The 19,007-nt window shown below is 48.5% G+C and overlaps 1 protein-coding gene across 4 annotated transcripts; it reads right to left on the reverse strand.

Moving 5' to 3' along the window:
* Positions 1-1,546: 1,546 nt before the first annotated feature.
* On the reverse strand, positions 1,547-17,574 carry C1H19orf12 (chromosome 1 C19orf12 homolog). 4 transcript variants are annotated; one of them, XM_075984202.1, is made up of 3 exons: positions 17,496-17,574; positions 11,315-11,484; positions 1,547-4,520 (listed from the first exon to the last, which is right to left on the reverse strand). In XM_075984202.1, exons 2-3 carry the CDS (start codon positions 11,472-11,474, stop codon positions 4,255-4,257), a joined length of 426 nt encoding a protein of 141 aa, XP_075840317.1. In that variant the 5' UTR covers positions 11,475-11,484; positions 17,496-17,574; the 3' UTR covers positions 1,547-4,254. The 4 variants fall into 4 exon arrangements, with proteins under 4 accessions (XP_075840317.1, XP_075840302.1, XP_075840309.1 ...); XM_075984187.1 differs by lacking the exon at positions 17,496-17,574 and adding an exon at positions 17,090-17,226; XM_075984194.1 differs by lacking the exon at positions 17,496-17,574 and adding an exon at positions 16,969-17,174.
* Positions 17,575-19,007: the final 1,433 nt, after the last annotated feature.

Raw genomic sequence — 19,007 nt, forward strand, 5'->3', positions numbered from 1 at the left:
AAGGAAATGAGTGATCTCTAAGAACTGTTTCAAAATACAGAGTTAAAGATGGGCATGGTGGTACATGCCTGTGATCTTAGTATTTAGGTGGCTGAGGCAGGAGGATCATGAGTTTGAGGACAGCCCCTAACTACACGATGAGGCCCTTTCTCAAAAATAACCCCAAAGTAAACCAAATCAGGGCAAACCCAGCAGAGCTGAGCACAGCCAAAACTGCTAACGGTGGCTGCCTTTCTGAGTCAGTCCAGGCAGCTTTCTGTCAGTTAGCATCCTCTGGCTCGCTAGTAGTTTTGTGCCGGTCAGCTATTAGCTATTCAAAATAAAGTTTAACCAAAAAGATGCAGGGCTACAGAACAGGAATGGAGAAGCCATCATCGCTAGGGACGGAGAAGCCACCACCAGGGAAATCCAGGAAAACACTTCCCACTCCTGGAAAAAAGGACGGTGGAAGGTGGGTGCCCTGCTGGGCCCAATGTCACTGAGTCACAGCAGGACTGGCTGTCAAGGTGCCCTCACTTGTGGGCTTCTCCATCAGACACAAATCCCCAGGCCTCCTCGTTCCCCAAGCCTGGCACACAGTGGGACCTCATGCAGGAGCATGGAAGTTTGGGTCCAACTGCCTAACTGATGGAATTCTATTACATCACTGACGTTTCTAAATGCATGGGTGTAAGCAGTTGCAGAACTGGACATACCATTCAAAATGGGGCACACACACTTGGGAGGCTGAGGCAGGAGGATTGTTGAGTCCCACAGCCTGGACTATATAGAAAGACAGTGAGACCCTGACTCAAACTAACAAAACAAAATAAAAAGGAAAGTATCCCCTAACCTGAAGCACTGAACAAAAATCTTAACTGTGGTCTCATTGCCAAGTATCTGCCACCCGAAGTCTTCACTGCCCCACTAAGAGGGCAACTTCAGAGCCCAGTGAAGCCATAGCAACTGGGGGTGTGGTCTCGACTTTAGACTTCTCGTTCCAGAGGCCTAGAGGGTCACTTACTGATTAGCAGGAGGAACAGGAAATGTCAGCTCAACCAGAAGAACCATAGTCTCCAAAGACAGCACCTGCTCCCAGCCCTAACCCGTCCCCTTTCTCGGACTTCAGGAGCTCCAGGTGTCACAGAGCATCTGACAAATGGCCAGCTGAGGTACTCTGATACAAAGGCTCCGCCCCCTCCATCCCTATCCCCATGGGGCGAAGGCTTCATGAACACACGGAGCTCTCTGCCACTCAGAGGCTGGGCTCTCCCATCTGGCCCTCAATCCAGCACCTGCCTCTGGCGGCTGAAATCTCAGGCTGCAGCCATAAACAGAATCTCGGTCCCAGCACTAACTACCCTTGCGCGGGACTTGGCAGAGACGGCTGGAGGAGGCTAAGCATGCCATGCAACAACACAGTTGAAGCTGGGCTTGAGACAGTCGTCGGGAGCTGGGCTGGGCAGCTTTTTACCCATCCTGTAAAACCACAAATCAAACAACCTTCCCTTTTAGGTTAAGGCTTCAAATCTCAGAAGTGGCTTACACAAAATACACAGAAAATTACTTTTTCAGAGGAAAGTAATTTATTATTAATTTGATGACATTCGGGGTGTAGTCTTGAAAGCAAGAGAAGATAGTATCAGGGAAGACCTGGGGATAGAAATCCTGGTTGTCCATGGGTGGGCCTCACCACCATCACTTCAGAGACAGCATACATCTTACTAAAAATAGTTCATGTGGAAAACATTCCCCAAACTTATTCGCGAAAACTGGGGAGCTCCCATTTGGTGTTTGAGTGAGGGTTCTGGGTTCTAGAATCACCAGGTCAAAGTCTGGCTTCCATGGTTGGTAACCCCACTTGTTTCAAGAAGCCTGAAATCGGATCCTAGGTTTCCTCTGTCACTTGTCTTTTTCCTGGAGAAGTTCCACAGGAAGTTATTTCAAAACAACGATTCCCAAAACTGTTTGCTGAAGCCTGGCATAGCGACGCATACCTCTATGATCCCAACACTTGGTGGGTGGTGGAGGCAGGAGGGTCAAGAGTTCAAGGCCATCTTTGGCTTTACAGAGAACTGGGGACCAGCCTGGGCTACATGGGATCCTGTCCCAAAATAATAAAACAGAAACAATGAGAATTTAAAGACTTCAACAGCAACAAAATATTATAGATCTTAGCTTGGTGATGCCTGCCTGTAATTTCATGGCTCAAAAGACTGGGGCAGGAGGATCATGAGTTTGAAACCAAGCAGAACCGCACAGAGAAACCCTGTTTTGAAAAAAAACAACACCTAGAGGTAGGGAGCCGGTTTAGCCATTAATGGTCTTGCAGAGGGCCTGGGTTCGGTTCCCAACTCCCACATGACAGCACTGTCAGTAACTCCAGTTCTAGGAGGTCCAGTGCCCCCTTCTGGCCTCTGTGGGAATCACACACATACATACTATGTTTACATAAATGCAGGCAAAACATAAACAAACAAAAATCCAGAAAGACCTAAAGCACATAGCATTAAAGATGAATATTCATTGAGTGTCCCCACATAAAAACCACGGTGCCAAGCAGGAGCAAGCTGGAGATGGGTAGGGTGTGACAAGACACATAGCTCCTGCGCTCCCTGAGTGCCCATCTTTGACCGGGGGGGGGGGGGGGGGGGGGAGTTTCAAATGTTTAATCAAATGTATAGGATGTCATCTGTTGAGCTCCAGCACTGGAACCAACTGGCCAAACCGAAACTGAGCCACTCAAGGGCTGGGAGCAGGCTTACCCATACAGCACTGGCCTTGGATCTAGCAAGGGAGAGCAGGGAGCAGGGCTCAGGGGTGGTATTTACCTAGCGTATGCAGGCCCTGTGCTCCATCCACAGCATCACAAGAAAAACGAACACCAAACAAGCTGCTTGTCAGGTTTGAGCTGTTGTCACTTGGGGAAATCAAGGAGAGGATGGCCAAATCCCTGGTTTTAACCAGGGTGATAAGGTGCTGCCCAGGGGTTAACCTCAGTGCTGGTATTGTGCCCTTCGTCTCCTCACTGCGTCTTGATTCTGTGACTGTAAATAAAAGCTAAGTAAGGAGCTATGTCCCCACCTTCTGTCTCCCAGTTCCTCCATGTTGTCCAGGTTGGTCTTGAATCCTGGGCTCAAGGATGCTCCTGCTTTGACCTTTCCCTTACTTGGGACCGTGGGTGTGCACCACAGCACCCAGCTCAGTTAGGATCTTTGAACTCGATTCATTGTTAATTTTGCCTTTCCACACAAGTGAGTTGTAAATTGAAGCCAGTGAGGGTAGAAAACTGAGCTGGGATAGAGAACCTGGAAGAACAAACTTAGATACAGTGGCGAGAAGAACAGTCTCTGAGGTAAAGCTGGGTACAGTGACACAGCCTACAGTCCCAGGAATTCAAGGCCAGTCCAGGCAACATAGTAAGAAAAAAAATTAGAGTGAAATTAACTTAGACTACAAGCGTAGAGAATAAAAGGGTCCAGAATTGACAATAAAAGTAAAAGATAAATAAGATCTGGATGGTGGTGGCGCACACCTTTAATCCCAGCTCTCGGGAGGCAGAAGCAGGGGTATCTCTGTGAGTTCAAGGCCAGCCTGGTCTACAAGAGCTAGTTCCAGGACAAGCTCCAAAGCTACAGAGAAACCCTGTCTCAAAACACAAGCAAAAAAAAGTAAAAGATAAATAAGTGCCATGATTTTCCATAATAAGGTAAAAGACTTTAGAAGTTTAACAAAAGTTACTCAAGAGAGCCTGGGACATAGAGTCTGGGGACTGCCTGGCATTTGTGGCTTCACTCAAAGTAGGAACCACTGTCATCGTGAGACCCTGGGCAAAGAAGGGGAACACTCAACAAGTAAGCACATCCTGTCAAGAGCTGGCTCTGAACCCCCCAGGACCCTCTGATCCTGTCACAGGTACCTAGAGGTACTTTCACAGGAAGAGGGGCACCCGGCACAGTTGGCCAGCCAACCTGAGAACTCCTTTTAGACCCACAGGATCAGGAGGACTTCTAAACTGTCTGTGGATGCCAACAGCCCGGACCTTCCCATAGCACACACAGCCCACCATGCACAGCTGAAGCCTCTCCAGCGAAGGATGGTCCAACAGGATGTACTCCAGCAGGGAACAGTCCAACAGGATGTACTCCAGCTTATAGTCAATACTGATAGCGTGCAGGTTTCTCAACGCACCTGCCAGGCACCCCCCATTCCCAGGTCGCCTTCTGGGAGTCGTGGAATCATCCAAATGCAAGCCCATCCCCCAGGGAGAGTGACCTAGTCATCATAGCGGATCTCGGCCTGTAGCTCCTTGGTGACATAAGTGGCTAGCATGGCCAAGAGCTTCTGCTGCATGGCCTGGTTGCTCATGACCAGAGCAGTGAGCTGTATAGCATCTGTCCAGTCCAAGTTCCTGATGATGGCCGCGGCTTCGTTAACGAGTTTCTGCTGTTCGGCAGGGGGCAGCTCCATTAAGATCTGAGGAACTGGCTTATACTGTCCACTCGTCATCCAGGCCCCCAACAGGCCCCCAACAGCCCCCCCTGGAAAACAACAAAGGGCTCAATTAGTCAGTCTCATCCTCCAACAATGGCCTTGGTGTCTTGCCGAGAATGTAGCCACTGTCATGACAAGTGGGCACATTCATGAGCAGGTCACAGCAAGCTCAGCTTCTGCCAGGTAGCCAACAAGGCAAAGGTTTATGCCGTCTCCGGTCCCTGTGGCCCCGGTAATTAGCATCGAAGGAAGGCCCTCCCTATGTCCCCCACTTACACCCTCCCCACCTCTGACCTGTGCCAACTAAGTCAGATCCCCTTCCTGACTGAACTTTCCCACTCCTGTGACTCTCAGAACAATCTGTGTCCATAAAGGAGGGGCTGAGAGGGAACTGTACCTTCTGAGCAACCACTTGCCTGGAGAGGCTGGGAGGTTGCGCGGTTTCCACGGTGTGATAAAACACCAGGACAATCCGCAACTGGGAGGAAAGGGTTCATTTCATCTTACAACTTCAGATCACACTCCATCACTGAGGGAAGTCAGGGCGGGAGGGAATTAACCTAAGGCAGGAACCTGAAGAGAAGCTGATGCAGAGGCCATGAAGGGGTGCCCAGAGCCCACCAGCTCAGGTATAGCACAGTCCACAATGAGACCACAGGCTGGTCTAGTGGGGGTATTTTCCCAATTGCGGTTTCCCCTTCCAAAATTACCCAGGCTTGTGTCAAGTCAATATAAACTCAGCGGAAACGTGCCCTGAGCTCAGGAAATTACCAGAGAACTCACGTGGGAAATGACCCAGGGGCAAATCAAGTGTTTCTCTTGAAGACTGTGATGGAGGAAGGTCATTGGTTAAATAAAAAGAAACTGCTTGGTCCTCATTGGTTAGAAGATAGGTGGGAGGAGTAAACAGAACAGAATGCTGGGAGGAAGAGGAAGTGAGCTCAGACTCCACAGCTCTCCTCTCCAGAGCAGACGCCTCAGAGAGACGCCATGCCCCAGCTCCAACCCAGGATGGACTTAGGCTAGAATCTTCCCGGTAAGACCAGTGCTCACAGATTATTAGAGATGGGTTGATCGAGATATCAGAATTAGCCAGTAAGGGCTAGAGCTAAAGGGCCAAGCAGTGATTAAAAGAATACAGTGTCCGTGTAATTGTTTCGGGGCAAAAGCTAGCCGAGCAGGCAGCTGGGGTGTTGGGGACGCAGCCCCACCGCTCCTTATTACTACAAGACTGTCTTTCATTCCATCCCGTGTGTGTGTGCGTGTGTGTGTGTGTGTGTGTGTGTGTAAACTATGTCTCTTTCTAAAAGTGGATACACTTTTATTTTCTCTTTCTTTTGTTTTTTGGAGACCAAGTCTTATTGTATACCCTGGGGTAACCTAGAGCTCTTGCTTCTCCTGCCTCAGCATCCCCGCTGGGAATCACAAGTGTGTGTCAGCCATCAACCCAGCTAGAATCATTCTTTTTAGATTTCTGCCTTCATTTGTTTCCAGGTTCTTGGCACTGCAGGATGAGGTCGGGAGGATGGCTCAAGAGCTCCAGCTAAGCACTCTTACCACTGAGAGACATCCTCAGCTAGAAGCATTGTTTTATTTCTTATTTTTTATTATTTTTTTTCAAAACAGGATTTCTCTGTGTAGCCCCGACTGTCCTGGAACTTGTGTACCATCACACCCAGTTTAGAAATATTGTTTGTTTTTAAATGTAACTTTCTGGCCAAAGTTAAGCCATGCTATTATGGAACCTGAAGATCTCGTAGGATGGAAAATTCTACATCACCAGGCCATTTGTCACATGACACAAGGTGGAGGAAGGTGCTCTAGGGGCAGAGGTATCAAACTAAAGCACCTAGCCAGGCAGTGATGGCACACGTCTTTAATCCCAGCACTTGGAAGACAGAGGCAGGCCGATTGCTGTGAGTTTGAGGCTAGCCTGGTCTATAGAGTGAGTTCCAGGCCAGGCTCCAAAGCTACACAGAGAAACCCTGTCTTAAAAACCCAAAACAAACAAACCTTCAAGGGACAGGCAAGTGCTCCAAAGGGATGAAGAGAACATTGGGTTTAGTGGCGCACACCTTTAATCCCAGCACTTGAGAGGCAGAGGCAGGTGGCACTCAGAGAGTCTGACGCCAGTCTGGTCTACATAGTTCAGTTCCAACACAGCCAGGACTAAATAGTGAGATTCTTTCTCAAAATGTAAAGTGGTAAAGAGGGCAGAGGGGTCTGTGGTGGCCTGAGAAGCCAGGTTCCCGCCTGAAGGAACACCTACCATCGCATGCCAGCCAATGGCTGCCACTGGTCTGCAGCTCTGAAGCTTTCCATACACTGGATTAGCAGCCATCAGACAAACACAGAGGCAGCCTGGCTGGACTAGTGAGTCCTAAGCAGCAGAATATGGGATGAGAAACAGAAACTTTGCAGTGGAAAACCCAGCACGCATGACCCTGACCAAGCTGCTTGGTGCCACTCCTTCCCTAAACTACCAAGTCAGTCTCACTGGAGATGCCACAGGACGTCATATACCCCTGGACTGACAAAGAAGGCACGTCACCTCCAAGATGCTCCCTTGTTATTTTTTCTGTTGTGTAGTACTCCGTTGTGTAAATGTACTACATTTTCCTTATCCATTCTTTGGTCGAGGGGCACTTAGGTTGTTTCCAGGTTCTGGCTATGACAAACAATGCTGCTATGAACATAGTTAAGCACATGTCCTTGTGGCACGATTGAGCATCCTTTGGATATATACCCAAAAGTGGTATTACTGGGTCCTGAGGAAGGTTGTTTCCTAATTTTCTGAGAAATCGCCACACTGATATCCAAAGGGGTTGTACCAGCTTGCATTCCCACCAGCAATGCAGAAGTGTTCCCTTTTCCCCACAACCTCTCCAGCATAAGTTGTCATCAGTGTTTTTGATCTTGGCCATTCTTACAGGTGTAAGATAGAATCTCAGAGTTGTTTTGATTTGCATTTCTCTGATGGCTGAGGATGTTGAACATTTCCTTAAGTGTCTTTCAGCCATTTTAGATTCTTCTGTTGAGAATTCTCTGTTTAGGTCTGTACTCCATTTTTTTTTTTTTTTTTTTGGTTTTTCGAAGACAGGGTTTCTCTGTGGTTTTGGAGCCTGTCCTGGAACTAGCTCTTGTAGACCAGGCTGGTCTCGAACTCACAGAGATCCGCCTGCCTCTGCCTCCCGAGTGCTAGGATTAAAGGCGTGCGCCACCACCGCCCGGCTCCATTTTTTTTATTGGATTATGTGATCTTTTGGTGTCGAATTTCTTGAGTTCTTTGTATATTTTGGAGATCAGACCTCTGTCTGATGTGGGATTAGTAAAGATCTTTTCCCATTCTATAGGCTGTCGTTTTGTCTTGTTGACCGTGTCCTTTGCTTTACAGAAGCTTTTCAGTTTCAGGAGGTCCCATTTATTAATTGTTTCTCTCAATGTCTGTGCTGCTGGGGTTCTATTTAGGAAGTGGATTCCTGTGCCAATGCGTTCAAGTGTGCTTTCCACTTTCTCTTCTATGAGGTTCAGTGTGGCTGCCTTTATATTGAGGTCTTTGACCATTTGGACTTGAGTTTTGTGCATGGTGATAGGTATGGATCTATTTTCATTCTTCTACATGCTAGCACCACTTGTTAAATATGCTTTCTTTTTCCATTTGATATTTTTTGCTTCTTTATCAAAAATCAGGTATTCGAAAGTGTGTGGATTAATATCCGGGTCTTCCATTTGGTTCCATTGGTCCTCCTGTCTGTTTTTATGCCAGTACCAGGCTGTTTTCAGTACTGATAAAGAAGCAAAAAATATTGTTTTCAGTACTGTAGCTCTGTAATAGTTTGAAATAGAGTTTGAAGTCAGGGATCATGAGGCCTCCAGAAGTTCTTTTATTGTACAGGATTGTTTTGGCTATCCTGTGTTTTTTGCTTTTCCATAAGAAATTGAGTACCGTTCTTTCAAGGTCTGTGAAGAATTTTGCTAGGATTTTGATGGGCATTGCATTGAATCTGTAGGTTGTTTTTGGTAAGATTGCCATTTTTACTATGTTTTTTTATTTTATTTATTTATTATGTATACAATATTCTGTCTGTGTGTATGCCTGCAGGCCGGAAGAGGGCACCAGACCTTTTTACAGATGGTTGTGAGCCACCATGTGGTTGCCGGGAATTGAACTCAGGACCTTTGGAAGAGCAGGCAATGCTCTTAACCACTGAGCCATCTCTCCAGCCCCATTTTTACTATGTTAATTCTACCTACCCAAGAGCATGGGAGATCTTTCCACTTTCTGGTGTCTTCTTCAAAGATTTAAAGTTCTTGTCATACAAGTCTTCCACTTGTTTGGTTATTTACTCTGAGATATTTTATGCTATTTGTGGCTATTGTAAAGGGTGATAGTTCTCTGATTTCTTTCTCAGCCCATTTATCATCTGTGTACAGGAGGGCTACTGATTTTTTTGAGTTAATCTTGTATCCTGCTACATTACTGAAAGTGTTTATGAGTTGGGTAGAATTTTTGGGGTCGCTTATGTAAACTATCATATTATCAGCAAATAGTGAAAGTTTGACTTCTTCTTTTCCAATTTGTATCCCCTTGATCTCCTTTTGGGGTCTTATTACTCTACCTAGGACCTCAAGAACTATACTGAATAGATATGGAGAGAGTGGACAACCTTGTCTTGTTCCTGATTTCAATGGGATCGCTCACATGGGAATTTTCTGTACAATCTTTGCAACTCCTACACGTATATAATATTATTCCAAAATGAGACATTTGTTTAATACTGGGGACACCATGACTGCAATTCCAGCACTCTGAAGGCTGAGGCATGAGGCTCTCGTGTTTGAGGTCGAATCTGGAATACATCAATCATTTTAGACCAGCCCGAGGTACATAGAGAGATCATTGCTCAAAAAAAAACGTGCATGGGACTGGAGAGTTGGCTCAGTGGTTAAGAGCAGAGCACTGGCTGCTCTTGCTGAGGACTGATGTTTGATTTCTAACATCCACAGGGTGGCTCACAGCCGTCCTTTAACTCCAGTTTCAAAGATGCTGATGCCCTCTTCTGGTCTCTATGGATATTGCATGCATACAGTGCATGGACATAACCGTCAGGCAAAACATCCTTACACATAAAATAAAAATAAATAAAACACTTTATAAATATTTAATTAAGTAAACAAGCAGCACAGCTTTGTGAGAACCCACTTGTAGGCTGGGCTCAGAAGACAGAGAGTGACACCCACATTTTCTGAATCCAAGCAGCGTGGCCCTGGAGGCAGACAGCTCCTCTGGGGCAGCCAGTCTCTAGAGGAAAGAGGCATTCCAGGGAAGGAAAACCAGTCCATTCACAAGTTTGTCTGGACTCTTCCTCCTGACACCGTGAGCGTCTAGAGCTAACAGTACCACCTGCATCAGCATTAACTCTTACAGAACATCAATATCTGATTTACAGCAGCACTTAATGCGGAGGTTATCAGGACATCCATGCACACATGACTAGCAGGCCTCTGGAGAAAGGACAATTCCTGTGTTTTTCAGGGGGAATGAAGCACCCACCCGTGACCAGGGACCAGAAGCAGAGAGTCCCTAGAGCTACTCTCTGCCTTCTTTACTCAACAGGAATAAAATATGGGCTCCCACAACAGAGACAGCGCACGGCTCTATGATAAAACAGCCCCAATCAGGCTATTACTGAGACAGGAGTGGGAATGTGAGGGTGTCACTGGGGAAACAAGAAATGGGCTTGTCTTCTTTTGTGAGAAGAAGCTGAAGTTGGGACTCCTGAATTCACAGAATTTGAAATCACAAAAGATAAAGATCTGAGCCATCTGTTTCTATGAAACATAACTTTCATACAATGCAATGTTCTGTATGGTGGCGGGGGTGGGGGGGACGACAGACAGACAGACAGACAGACAGACAGACAGACACACTTGTCAACAAGCTGGGAAACAGAAACCAGAAACCAGCTCCAGCGCTAAAGAGCTTCCGTCTGCGCAGCCTGTCACAATGTAAGGACTGAAAATCACCGAGCAATAGCGTCTAGAAGACGGGGGTCAAGGAAGGACTGTGCCTGACCCCACCACAGTACACACTGCAGCAATCAGTAAAGAACCACCCTGCTGCACACGGCAGGCGTCGATGCCAGCTAAACTGTAGTAAACGATTCATGGTAGCCATCCCAGGAGGAAGCAAGCAGAGCAGCGTTCCATGGCTTTTGCTTCAGTTCCTGCCTCGAGTTTTCACCCTGACTTTTCTTCATGATGGACTGGAAGCTGTAATAAACCCGCCCCTCTCCAAGTTGCTTTAAGTCATGGTGTTTCCTCACAGCAACAGAAAGCAAACTAAGACACGGCCAGGCTATGAGCACCTGATCATGGAAGGAATTTGACAGATGTAGTTTCTGTGGCTCCCTTCTAAGGTAACATGGTAGCAATGATGTACACAGGGGACATCCGGAGGTCCCAGGCACTCCAGTACCTTTAGACTCAAGGACACATCTCTAGGCAAAGGGCAGAGCCAGTGGGTTCCTGGCGGTGCCTCCCAGGCCTGACAGATGCAAACGCTAAGGCCAAGAGAATCCTGCATCACAGGGAAGCTGTGAGGACACACGACATACAGAAGCCCTGGCCTTATGGAATCCCTGCACAGTGTATGTGGTAGGTACCGTTCTTATTGATCAGATCATTCTTCCATATAGTTCCAAAACCCTCAAACATGCCAGAAGTCTGGAACATACTATGTAGCCCAGGCTATCCTTGAACTCTCCATGTTCCTGCCTCCCCAGGGACAGAGATTACAGGCCTGAATCAAGGCTGGCTGTACCTGTGAAGACACACTCACCAAAAGCAATTCCTGGCGGGCCACCAACCAAACCACCGACGAAGGCCACTGTCCCCGCAACCAAGGCACCCCTCCCAGAGTGCTTGACGGCCGCCTTCATTTTTCTCTCGTGGGAAATGGAACACAGGAGCTTCATGATGTCATCTACCTGGATGGGCATCTCGGCAGACCTTAAAGGAAGATTCAACGAGATAGGTGGTTTCAATGTTTGCCCAAATGTGTACTTAAAAAGAAAGTGAAGCTGGGCAGTGGTGGTGCACACCTTTAATCCCAGCACTCAGGAGGCAGAGGCAGGCGGATCTCTGTGAGTTCAAGGCCAGTCTGGTCTACAAGAGCTAGTTCCAGGACAGGCACCAAAAACTCCAGAGAAACCCTGTCTCAAAGAAGAAAAAAAGAAAGAAAAAAGAAAGCAGGTATTCTGCTGCATGCATGTCTGTGTACCACATGTGTGCAGTGCCCTTGGAGGCCAGTGATCCCCTGGAACAGGAGCGACAGACATCTGTGAGATACCATATGGGCGCTGGTAATCAACAGGGGTCCTGAACAGCCAGTGCTCTTAACCTCTAAATCTTCTCTCCAGTTAATTGTTTTACTTTTGTTTATTTTTGAGATAAGGCCTTCCTTGCTACTTACTCTGGACTAATCTGTTTAATTATTTATTTTGAGATAAGGTCTTGCTACACAGACCTCACCATAATCCTTTTGCCTCTGGTTTTTGCCCCAGGGATAACAGGAGAGTACCCCAGTACCCAGTGGTGGAAAAGGAAAGTTTTAATGAGCTTAGGAGCATTTTGACACAAATGTATCAGTTTCTAGCATCTCAGGAAGAGCGCCCACCTTCCGGAAAGAAGAGTTGCTTGGCCGTGTGCATGTCAGACGGGCATACAGCCCTATGTGGTTCCGTCGCCAAGAAGCTGGGCATCCGCTAACAAGCAAATGGGAGCAGCGAAGTGGATGAAAGGTCTGCCGTGCCCTCTGGTTAGCTTTAGACTCTGGACAAACGAGGAAGCGCCTCGGCCACAGGCTTTACCAGTCCCCTAGCGAGCTAAGCCTGACCTCTCTCACGCCAGCAGCCGTTCATCAAGTGGCCCCGCAACCTTCAACATAGAAAGTCTGGCAGGGACAGCGAATTCCCAGCCATATGGCCCCTCGCGTTGTGACGAGGTATCTGAGCCAAGTCAGAAACGGGGAAAAGGACAAGCCTCTGAGGCCGTGCTGGCATCTGGCTGCTACATAACCCAGGGCCAGGAGTCAGATACTAGGCTTTTAAGATGAAGCTCAAATGGGGCTGAAAATGCAGATCTTTACATCAGACACAAAAAAATGCTCTGAGTCTGAGCCCCAGTGAAGAAACAAGGATGGACCCTTGTAAGGGGTACATAGAAGGGATGCAGAGTGACTGAGGAGAGCCAAGGGCCCTGCAGACCCTGTTGGGACGCCACGTGCTAAGACAAGAGCTGGGTAGGGCAGCACAGGCTGTCCTCTCGAACCTTGGGAAGCTAAAGCAGGGGGTTGCGAACCCATGGCCAGCCTGGATTAGATAGCTAGATTTTCTTTTCTTTTCTTTTCTTTCTTTCTTTTTTTTTTTTTTGATATTTCGAGACAGGGTTTCTCCATAGCTTTTGGTTCCTGTCCTGGAACTAGCTCTTGTAGACCAGGCTGGCCTCGAACTCACAGAGATCCGCCTGCCTCTGCCTCCCGAGTGGATAGCTAGATTTTCTATTAAAAAGAAAATAATAATGATTAATTAATAATTATTATTAAAATCTATATTATACATTAAATATTATTATAATCATATTATAATTAATTAACGATAAAGAAAAAACCAGGAACAAGGTGAATTAGCAAAATGAAGCCATCACAAAACAAAATAAATCAGCCGGGCAGTGGTGGCGCACGCCTTTAATCCCAGCACTTGGGAGGCAGAGGCAGGCGGATCTCTGTGAGTTCGAGACCAGCCTGGTCTACAAGAGCTAGTTCCAGGACAGGCTCGAAAACCACAGAGAAACCCTGTCTCGAAAAACAAACAAACAAACAAATAAATAAATAAATCAGATTTCATGGTGGCTCATAGCTACAATTTTTTGGAAAGTCAAAGAAAGATGAAGATGAGTCTGAGGCCAGTCTGGGCTACACAGTGAGATCAAGGCTTGCCTGCACTCAAAACCCTGGGACTTCCAGGGGCTTGCAAGATAGATGAAACAACAGAGAGCCCTTATGAATAATGACCGTAGGCAGTTTGTGAGGACCAGGACACATTGCCATGCTGCTGGGAAGTGACAGGCAGAGGCGGAGCCATAGGTGAGAGGCACTGTGCCCCACAGAGGGACTGGTGGATAAGGAGAGCCCACACACTGACAGACCACTTCATAAGGCTGGGGAGAAAAAGTAGCAGGATTGACCACACTTTCTGCTCCTGTGAGGCTGAGGGACAGACATGTCAGTAAGCTAAGGGACCTTGCTGAGGGAGTTCCAGGACGACAGCTTGGGTTATACTAGGCTTTGGTTGGTTAGCTGGTTTCTCTCCGTGCCCAAGAGTTATGCAGAATCAGAATCCCTCAATGTAAAACTGTCCTCTTGGCTCTGGGAGTTCTGAGTTCTGTAAGGAACCCATGGAGTCACCACCCTGACACAAAGGCTTCCCAGAAGGAAGAAGTATGCTAAGTTCCAACTCCTTGAAATGGTCTTTTTGCTCACCCTTACCCTTTTGAGACTTCTTTACTTGCTGTGTAGCCCAGGCTAGTCTGAAACTCCATGATGGCCTTCTGCATTGGCATCCTAAGCCCTGGTATTACTGGTCTGCACTACCCATTGTCTCTGTTTCCTTCCTCAATTTTGATAAACTTTAGATGAATACCTTCCTTTCAAAAGACTAACATCCCCCATTCCCATCCTGATTAGCTTTGGTGCAGATCCCGCTTTTTGTTTAATCTGTCGGTTACACTGGAAAAAGTCGGGTTCAGCCCAGGTCTCAAAAGATGGCAGGACACCCCCCCATGCCCAGAAGCAGAAGGCCTGTGCCCTTCTGGTCCTGAAGCACCAGCACGCAGATAGCACTCCACATATCAACTCTCGGCAGAATAATGAATCTGCACTCTCAGAATGGGTTTCACATAACAAGACAATGCATGTGGAAGAGGCAGGACAGAGATGCATATGGTAGCCCCCCCCCATCCATAAAGAATACATCTGAGACTCCAGTAGATGTCCAAAAGCTTGATTAATCTGTCCTGACAGCTTTTATGTCCTGGATCCTTTGCATTGTAACTCTCGAGCCTTGGACTCTAGTCCGTAAAACTCTCGAGCCTTGGAGTCTAGTCCGAGGTTACTGGCACAAGCACTGGGCACCCACAACATGACAGCTGAGCGCTACCGAGTGACTAGCAGGCGGGTAGGGTAAACCCTGTGGATACATAGGACAAAGGGAAGATTCAGATCTCCGGCAGAATGGCGCAGGATGGCATGAGACTGCATCACACGACTTAGGATGAAATTTCTAACTACTCAGAAAACCCGTGATTTAAAACTTACTAAATATTTAAAACTCATGAATTGTTTATTTCTAAAAAAATTTTTCACTTACTATTTGGCTGCAGTTAGATGAAACTACAGAAGGTAAAACTGTGGACAATAGGGAATGGGCTGATGTTCCTGTGGACAATAGGGAATGGGCTGATGTTCCTGTGGACAACAGGGAATGGGCTGATGTTCCTGTGGACAACAGGGAATGGGCTGATGTTCCTGTGGACAACAGGGAATGGGCTGATGTTCCTGTGGACAACAGGGAATGGGCTGATGTTCCTGTGGACAACAGGGAATGGGCTGATGTTCCTGTGGACAATAGGGAATGGGCTGATGTTCCTGTGGACAACAGGGAATGGGCTGATGTTCCTGTGGACAACAGGGAATGGGCTGATGTTCCTGTGGACAACAGGGAATGGGCTGATGTTCCTGTGGACAACAGGGAATGGGCTGATGTTCCTGTGGACAACAGGGAATGGGCTGATGTTCCTGTGGACAACAGGGAATGGGCTGATGTTCCTGTGGACAATAGGGAATGGGCTGATGTTCCTGTGGACAATAGGGAATGGGCTGATGTTCCTGTGGACAACAGGGAATGGGCTGATGTTCCTGTGGACAATAGGGAATGGGCTGATGTTCCTGTGGACAATAGGGAATGGGCTGATGTTCCTGTGGACAACAGGGAATGGGCTGATGTTCCTATGCATTTCACCCTCGGTTATCCCCAAACCTGCTCTGGATAATTTTAAGTGGAGCAGATAAGGCACCAACATGCCCATGCCATTCCTAAATCTCTACCTAAGTCAGTGCAAGAGGACAAGCTAGGCTCTTTAGCAGGTGCCAGGGAGCAGGGGAGCTGGACAAGGACAGCTCCACTTCAGCTGGGCGTCTGCAGTCTGCAAGGCAAGGCAAGGCAAGGCGGGTTTAAATTTCTTGAAGAATAATTTCAGAAGTTACATGAGCAACAGGCTTATGTTGTGGAAGTTTGCCACCCCAGCTCCTGAGTCCCTGGGAAAACCTTTCATTCCCTGCCTTCTTCAGACTCACTAGATTGAAAGGAAACATCCCCTGTTTCTCCTCCTCCCGGCCCAGGGCCACCCATGTCTGTCAGTGACCGGGAGAGTTGAGGACACAGAAGACAGGGTCTCCCCACCATAGTACAACCATTTCAATAATGCTGTCCTCAAAACAGGTTCTGATTGATCCACCTGCGGGCCACAGGGAAGGCAGATGCTAACTGAGCCCTGATAATTTACAGTCATCCAGACTAGCGGGAAGATGACGGCCGGACTCTGGAACATACACAGAGCAGGGGAAAAGCCAAGCCTTTGGACAGCAGCCTCAGCTGAGTTCAGTCAAGTTATGAGAGACAACGGAGGAGGCTCTAGAGCTAACGGGACCTCCATGTCCTTTATAGCAATGTTGGGCAAAGCTGGGATTCCAATCCCCAGTGTGGAAGGAGGAAGTGTGTGTTGGTGGAGAAACGAAACAGAAAGAGTGTGGAGAACTGGCCCTTGCTCTCCTTTCCGGAATTCACAAACTCCAAGCTGAAATCTAGCCTCTATAAAGTTCATCATCCCATTATTCCACCACACAAAGTTGTCTTTTAATTACTTGGCTGTTGGTATTTAAAAACAAGAGGACGTCGAGGACGTGCTGGCCTGTAACCCCAGACCTGGGGAGGCTATGGTAGGAGGACAGACAGTTCAAGACCAGGTTGGATTATATAGTGAGACCCTTTCTCAAAATAAGGGCAATAATATCGTACAATTTAGATTTTCCTGACTTCTCTTGAAAGACCAGAAGGCGTCAGTGGTAGGTTTACTACACAGTTCGCAGACTGGGCTGGCCAGGAGCTGACACCCCGCACTCTTGCACCCTTCTCGGGCCTTCCCCTCTGCCTACGGGCACCTTATCTACCTACTTAGTCATAGAGCGCTTCTCAACCACAACTCCAACTAATCTGGCTTTCTGCACCCCTGACATCTTTCCTGACCATCTCTAAATCAGTGCCATGTCCCCTCCCATAAGGAGCCAGTGGTAGGCTGTGGGAGCCACCGCAGCACGCACGCGCACTCCCGCACACCCGGGCTGAAGCGGGCTGCACTCGGAGCTTCCCCGACTCCAACCTCGGCGCTGCAGCTTAGGCCTGTCCGTGCCTCGGTTCCTTTGCGTGAAGATGAACAGCAGTGTGCCCAACACCGTGGGGTCCCCGACCGGCTCCGCAGACCCTGGCTTCCCCGCGCGCACCTTTACCGTGCTGGCGTCTGGGACCGCGGGGGACACAGAGCACCGCTCCGCGCGCAGCCGGCTCCGCTCTGCCAGCGCCAGCGAGGCACTCACAGGCCACGGCCGCCCTGGCTCCGCCCTCCCTCCTTCCGGCTCCGCCGGCCTTCCGGGTCGCCGTGCCTCGGGTGCCCGCGGGTCCGGGTGCTCAGTGGGGCCAGGCCTGGGAGGGAAGGACCCTGAGGGTTCAGCGGGGCATCCCTTCCCCCCCGCCCCGTCCCAGCGTCTGGTTGGCTGGCACGTACAGACCCTGGCTTGGAAGCGGTGACCTTACGGGAATGGGGCGGACTTTGTGACCCGAGGACACACCGGGACACAAAGCTTCCCCCACCCACCCACTCCGGCTACCCCTTCCTATAGCCAACCTCACCTCTAGGATCCGGGGTCGCTCCTGGAAGGTCCTCTCCGAGCACCCTTTGCGCGGGGCGTGTGACCTGAAGGGGCTTCGTCCCACCCCGGAATCCTATGCCTGGAAGATGCTGCCGGTGGGCTGAGCTGTCAGGAACTGCTACTGATTAACTCTGGGGCCTAAGTGGGGTGCGCAGGGGCTGGCCTGACCTTTACACCTCCTGCTGCTAGAAAGGAGTCCGCTCCACTTGCAGTCAAAGGGAGGCTAATTTGGAGGAGAGCAAAGAGTAGCCGAAAAACCCTGAGAGGCCCATAAAGCAGTCCCCATTCTTGACTCTAAGGACCCCAGGGATAGCCTTGAACTATCCCTAGTCAGAAAGAGGCTTCTGGAACATCTCCCAGTACAGTGAACTGTAACCCCGAGCAAAGTCTTGCTGAGTAGGAACGGTTGTCCTTGCCAAACTAGTTTCAGAGGAGCTGAGCTAACGCCACCCAATTAGAAAGTGTGGACTGCAGTCTGGGTCTGTGTGGCTTCTAGCACGCTCTGCCTGGGTTGTGGCTGTACAGCGAGCCTCCAGATGACAGACTTTCCCATGAAAATCCTATCATTTGTGTTCTTCGTGTCTTCTTGTGAGAAAGCTCCGGAAACCTTTTAATACCAAGATTCTCCTGGCTAGTGTGGAAAATTGGTGTCTGCCTTCGAATAGGAACGTTTTCCTGAGTTTGGGTTACTTTCAAGAGCCAGCCAGAGTTAACTGAGGCTGAAAATCGATCAGCTCGTTGCTCCAGTTCTGCCTAAACTGAATGAGAAGCTCCAGTGGCCCCCGCGGGCAGCGCCCCCTGGTGGCACGTTAGAGAACCGGACTGTCTTCTCCTTTGCTTAAGAATAGAAAGCACAAGAAGCAGGTAGAGGTGCAGGGAGCAAGGAAGAAAGCTCAGTGGAGAAGAGAGGCTAGGATATAAGACATTCACACAAATGAAGTCATAAAATGATCGCGCTGAAGGCTAGAAATGCCTCAGCTGTCTGTGGAGGAGGCATCACAGAAGGGCTAGGTGGTGTACGTCCATAGTCCGATCACTTGGGATCCACCTTTAATCCTAGCACTTGGAAGGCTGAGACAGGCAGATCTCTTAGTTTGGGGTCAGCCTGAACTATATAGAGAGTTCCACATGGGCCAGGGCTACATAGTGAGTTTGAGACCCTGTCTCAATAATAACAAACAAACAAAAAAAAAAACCACAACAGTTTGAAGCCATCTTAGGCTGAATTTGGAAACCTGGTCTAAACCCTCTCCCCTTCCAACCCCAAGTTCACACAATGAAAGCTATTGGTAGGGTGGTGGTACTAAGAATGGGTCTTTGGGAGGTGACTAGTGACCTTGTAGAAGAGGTCCGAGGGAGCTTGTTGTCTCCTTCCTCCATCAGTGAGGTGCTTGACTTCATGAGACATGGAAGCTGCTGGTACTTACTGGTCTCCAAACTAAGGAATCAGTTTAGTTGTTCATAAATCTCCTGTCTTGCTCTTTTGTTACAG

Source organism: Microtus pennsylvanicus, chromosome 1, assembly GCF_037038515.1.
Source record: "Microtus pennsylvanicus isolate mMicPen1 chromosome 1, mMicPen1.hap1, whole genome shotgun sequence".
Lineage (NCBI taxonomy): Eukaryota > Metazoa > Chordata > Mammalia > Rodentia > Cricetidae > Microtus > Microtus pennsylvanicus.